The 4,932-nt window shown below is 43.5% G+C and overlaps 2 protein-coding genes across 6 annotated transcripts in view; one reads left to right on the top strand and one right to left on the bottom strand.

Moving 5' to 3' along the window:
- The window catches only part of DZANK1 (double zinc ribbon and ankyrin repeat domains 1), a 22,736-nt gene extending 20,183 nt beyond the window's left edge, over positions 1–2,553 (top strand). For 4 of the 5 annotated variants that reach the window (XM_085315973.1, XM_085315971.1, XM_085315975.1 and 1 more), the window contains 3 exons: positions 243–334; positions 1,565–1,645; positions 2,470–2,553. In XM_085315973.1, coding sequence (XP_085172099.1) covers positions 243–334; positions 1,565–1,645; positions 2,470–2,493 — 197 coding nt within the window. In that variant the 3' untranslated portion in view covers positions 2,494–2,553. The remainder of the gene's footprint in view (positions 1–242; positions 335–1,564; positions 1,646–2,469) is intronic. The other variant, XM_085315976.1, reaches the window with a different exon arrangement.
- Positions 2,554–3,401: 848 nt separating this feature from the next.
- BIRC5 (baculoviral IAP repeat containing 5) lies at positions 3,402–4,926 on the bottom strand. Its single transcript, XM_085315977.1, has 4 exons — positions 4,775–4,926; positions 4,581–4,690; positions 4,319–4,436; positions 3,402–4,083 (listed from the first exon to the last, which is right to left on the bottom strand). Exons 1-4 carry the CDS (start codon positions 4,895–4,897, stop codon positions 4,000–4,002), a joined length of 435 nt encoding a protein of 144 aa, XP_085172103.1. The 5' UTR covers positions 4,898–4,926; the 3' UTR covers positions 3,402–3,999.
- Between the last annotated feature and the right edge of the window lie 6 nt (positions 4,927–4,932).

Genomic DNA, 4,932 nt, shown 5'->3' with positions numbered 1-4,932 from the left:
TCGTGTTAAAATAGCAGGTTTTGAAGTCTGCCTGAATGTAAATCTATGTTTAAGCCAGTTTGATCTGCAACAAATATTTCATCATTTTCTCTCTTGTAGAAATATGATAAACATTGCTTTCATTTCAATCCAAAATATTTTTTTTTTGGGGGGGGGGGGATAAATTATTTCCAGATCTCTACCCCTGAGTTCTTGTTAAGATACTGGCTTTGCTTTGAATTAACACTGCTTTCCCTTTCTAGCAGGTGAAGAGAATCATAATCTTTCCCATTCAAGAGGCAAGATAAAGCATACAAAGTCAAGAAAACTTACAGAAAAAGAAGATAAGCTCCCCGTATGTATATCTTAGCAGTACAGGAAAACTTAGCAGCAGAGCTGCACTAACATGAAGGCAGGCATCCAAGAGAAAAAAAAAAAAATGCTTGAACACTGACAGTGGGGGGAAAGGGGGACRTAAGTCCAAATTCATATAAATCTTGAAAAAATTGGTGGCTGACATTTATTACAGAACTGAAACTAGCCAACTTTGTGCTTATTCTCTATGACCTTAATTAGATTGTTGCTGTTATTTTGGACCCACTCTGCTTTTATTGATTCATCATTAGGCATACAGACCATTACAGACTGATTTTGTTGAAAGCTTTTGTCAGAAGCAACATCATCTTCTCTTGACCCTTACTATCTGGTTCTGGCTCCACAGGACATGCCCTTGGCTGGGCTAGAACCACTTTGCACATTCATAGTGTGAACTAGACGGGGGAAGCTGATCTAATGCAACCACAAGTTTTTGAGTCAGCTCAGTGTTCCCATCCAGCTCATATATCAGCACAACTGAAGGTTACCTTAATGCAAGGACCAAGGCTTTATTTCCACTAGAGACCAAATATTGTGAAAGCACAGCCTACTGAAAGGATTGTCAATAATAGCGTGGCAAATTTTCAAAGGGAAATGTGCAGTAATCTCAGCTTGGATCACTTGGTCAACTCCATGGGTGCAAAAGAGTAAAGAGCTTTGATACCTGAGTCCCAGGATAAAAAAGCAGTAGGTCATGTGATTGGGCTTGTGGGAGGGCAAAGGAAAGATTGGAAGAAAGAAAAGTGGGGTAGGGGAAGGTTAATACATATTTAGGTAACTACTACTAAAAAGAAGTATTCGTTTTCTAAAYAAAATAATTCTACAAGTTCTGGAAGTTTCAGACTTTCATTGTACAGCAAAGAACTTATGCCCATGCTTAGTTTTATCGTGGTGGGTTGATCGCTGTACAATCCTGGATAAGCATATTGATCTACAGCTAATCACGTACACAAGCATCTGCCAAATCAAGACTTCAGTAGTAAGACATTAGCCTGGGTCAACCAACATTTCCTCAGGTATGGAAAGAGATTTTCATAGATATCGTGGGTTAGTAACACTGAGGTTCAGTTAYGCAGGTACACTGCATCCTTCCCTCGGCTACATCCATGCTACTGTGTGCATTTTCCGCCTTTACTCAGAAGTAAAAACATGGTCCGCATATTCACGTTTCACTGTGTGAAATGTTAGTTGTTGATTTCTGTTTCCACAGCCAGAGTCCAAACAACTGTTGAAAGAACTGGGTCCAAACGAGGAAGGAAGAACTGCTTTGGTAGAACAATTGTTCGATGAAGTAAGTTATCGCTAGCTTAAATTTCACTTTCTAGCTCTCTGTTTACTGCATGAATATTAGCCTGGCATGTGACTTCATGTTTCAGGGGCAACATCCTTGCAATACAACTGGCTGTCATCAGGTTGAAAGTGCTCAAGACAGTCTCCCCTTGGAGAGACTCCTCAAATTAGCATTATATTAAAGCAAGGTGGAAGACAAAGACTCCTTCTAGCTTTTAACAGCTCACCTTCCCTCTCCTGAGGGTAAGGACAATCAACTCCAAGCAGCTGGGAGATGACCCAAACTGCACCAACAGCAAGGACTAAACTGTTCTAACAGTAGCTGTCTGTAACAGACACACTGATGCAATCTCCATTCTTGTGCTCAAAGGTGGAAATATCAACCAGCAGTCAGGACTGTGAGCAAGAATTCTCTGCCTCAGGTCTTTTCAACAGGCATGCTAAAAGGAACTCGTGCTCCATTTTTGGAGAGGATTGATTCTCCCCCATGCCCCTCCCCAAATCTGTAGCCTATAAGATAAACTTTCAAAAGTAATTTTTTAAAAAATATGCACCTGAACAAAGATAATAGTATTCACAGTTCTTTCAGTTGCCAGCTTTGAAGATTTCTTAACATTTTGGTTAAAAAGYCTGCTGTTCCATCCAATTCCTTCTCCCATCAAATTCAACTTACATATGATTAATCTTACGAAAGCCAACCAAAGAAATCACTGGAGCTCCTTGCATATTCTATATCTAAATATTATTTTCCTTAGTTTAATTTGGTAGACCATAACAGGACAGTTTCTTTAGGCAGTAAGTATACTGTTGATTTCTCCTATGCAGGCACAACAATACTGCTCTCCATGAGGCAGTTTTGCTTGGATCAGAAGTTGAGGAGTGCATTGAGGTCCTATTACAGTAAGTCTGCAGCTGGGACATCTAGCTCAGCTGCAAGCCACCTGCACAGATCTGATCAGGAATAGTGAAGGAGCACAGCCTGCAAGCAGCTGGACACTCATCTCAGCTTTCTGTCCCTGCAGAAAGAGACTTCAAGAAATTCTTAAGTGATTCTACATCAGCATTTACCTAGAAGCCACTTTACTAATTCCAGTAACTTGGAATGAATTTAAGTAGCTAAAAAGAATCTATGCTTTATTTATAGTGGCAATGCAAGCATAAAAAATAATGCAAAAGGACAATCAGCATATGATTTGGCTGTTACAGCTGGAAATAACTAAGTTACTTCATTGTTTGCAAATAAGCTTGGACAGGAAAYGTTGGACAAACTTACAAAGTGCAGGAACGTTAGTCTCCCCAGTGTTTGATTGCAACTGCCTCTTCCCCAGGATCAAGCTGGAGGCGCTTTTGATTTGGAAGAATTTAAGCTCATCTGTCCAGTTCTGTTTGCAGACTTCACTGGATTGTAGAATCAACCCTGGCTCCATGACAGCCAACTACTTTGTGAAAGATTCTCCCATCCTCTCGCAGCAGTTCATAGCCCAATTCTTCACTATCTATGCTCCATTCAGCAAGATTTCTTTTCCTTTCCAAAGGATTTTGTGCAAGAAGGACTGAGAAACTCTTCCAAGGCACAAAGACATTTCAGAGAAACCTGATGAACATTACTTAAGACAGTTTGACATTTGAGTCAACAGAATTGTAAGCTATACTCTGATTAGCTTATTTTCTATTTTCAAGTTAAAATCACATTCAGTGCAGCTTGTTGCATTAATGGTCAGATTCTTTTCCTTCAGAAAAGTAAGTAAAAAAATCAATTCAGTGTTTTGCCTTCAACTTTTATTTATAAATGCATCAGCATGAGGCAGCAGCCAACTACAAATAGAAGTGTACACATTAACAGGCACACTAAGATTTGCTATGAGCTTCTAAGAGTTATTAGCCATGTTCAGCCATGTTCCTAAATCCCTGAAAGAGTCTTGAAACCCCCTTCCCCTTTTTATTTCCAAAGTTGTCAGTAAGCATTGGTATATTCAATAGAAGAATGGAAGTGACTATCAACCTTTGCAGGAAACACAGTTTGTTACATTGGGGCTACAAGCATCGCCCAAACAGTAACAACTAAGTTTAAGAAAAGTAAAAACAAACCAAAAAAAAGTGGTAACCCTTAATTAAAAGAACAGGGAGAAGAGGAGAATCCCTGCAGAAAAAAAAGATTATCCATGCAGTGCATCAAACAGAACATRCTTCCTTGCCAGAATCAGGTAACTGAAGGAGAATTCAGAGCTGTTCTGCTCCTCACAGATATGGCCATCACAGAAGTGTTCTCAGGAAACACACTGATTCAGTCAAAGGGGCAATGTCAGGGCCTATATGCAAGACAGATGCCACAGGCAAGGGAGAGGCTAGAGTTGCCTAGGAGGCAAGATTCTCTATTTCACGACGCATGCACTTGGCTGTATCTTCAACCTCAGTCACCTTCTGAGAGATGTGTTTTTTCTGTAAAAATAAAATCATTATTACTAAATTATTGTCTATAAGGCAAAGGCTGAAAGACAGAAAAAGGCATACCGTCTGACCCAACGTAAGAGAAAGCAAACAAATTTGTCAGCACAGTAAAAAAGCTCAAGAGGTCAGCTAAGCAACTCCAGGTCTAGAAACCGAAATTTTAGRAATTCAGAAATCTTCAAACTCTTAATATTTAGGAAACGTTACAGTGCTGATGTCCACATACAATTGCATTTTTTGTTCGTTCTTTGTCGAGCTTCAGGAACTCCTGCAACGTCAGATTAGCTGGATCCTTCTGGAGAGAGAGAAAAGCGCAGCCAGCGGAGTGTTTTCTGTGTTCCTCCCTAACAGGAGGAAAAACACAAAGCAGTCAAGCCGAGAGCAAGACGCGCACGCAACCGCGCTCTCCCGCCACGCACGCAGCAGCCCCGAGCGGCTCCCCGGGAGCCCTCGCTGCCCGCAGAGCAGCGCGGCGCGCCCGCCCTCACCGGGGGTCGTCGTCGGGCTCCCAGCCCTCCAGCTCCTTGAAGCAGAAGAAGCACTGGGCCACGTCCGGGCAGTTCTCGCTGGGGCAGTGCACGAACCCCGCCGCCGCCATCTGCGGGCGGAGGCGCGGCGGGAGGGGCCGTCAGCCGCGCCCGGGCTGGGGGCCCCTCCCGCCGGACCGAGCCGCCAGGCTCACCCTCTCCGGCGTGCAGGCGCAGCCCTCGGTGAAGGGCCAGTTGCGGAAGGTGGCGGCGCGGGCCGGGACGAGGTAGAGCCGCCATTCGGCGGGCAGCGCCAGCGCCTCGCCGCCCGCCGCCATGCTCCCAACGGTTGCAGCGGCGCGCGCGCGCGGGG

The sequence above is a fragment of the Rhea americana genome, unplaced genomic scaffold (genome assembly GCF_003343005.1).
Source record: "Rhea americana isolate MKP2758 unplaced genomic scaffold, rheAme1 scaffold_445, whole genome shotgun sequence".
Lineage (NCBI taxonomy): Eukaryota > Metazoa > Chordata > Aves > Rheiformes > Rheidae > Rhea > Rhea americana.
This window is presented reverse-complemented; position numbering and strand designations above follow the sequence as displayed.

Bases quoted from the DNA above. Each gene is read 5' to 3' on its own strand.
- BIRC5 (XM_085315977.1), bottom strand. From the start codon at position 4,897: ATGGCGGCGGGCGGCGAGGCGCTGGCGCTGCCCGCCGAATGGCGGCTC. The intron at 4,691-4,774 runs GTGAGCCTGGCG...CTCCGCCCGCAG, and splicing joins GCGCCTGCACGCCGGAGAGG to ATGGCGGCGGCGGGGTTCGT. The intron at 4,437-4,580 runs GTGAGGGCGGGC...TCCTCCTGTTAG, and splicing joins GAGCCCGACGACGACCCCCG to GGAGGAACACAGAAAACACT.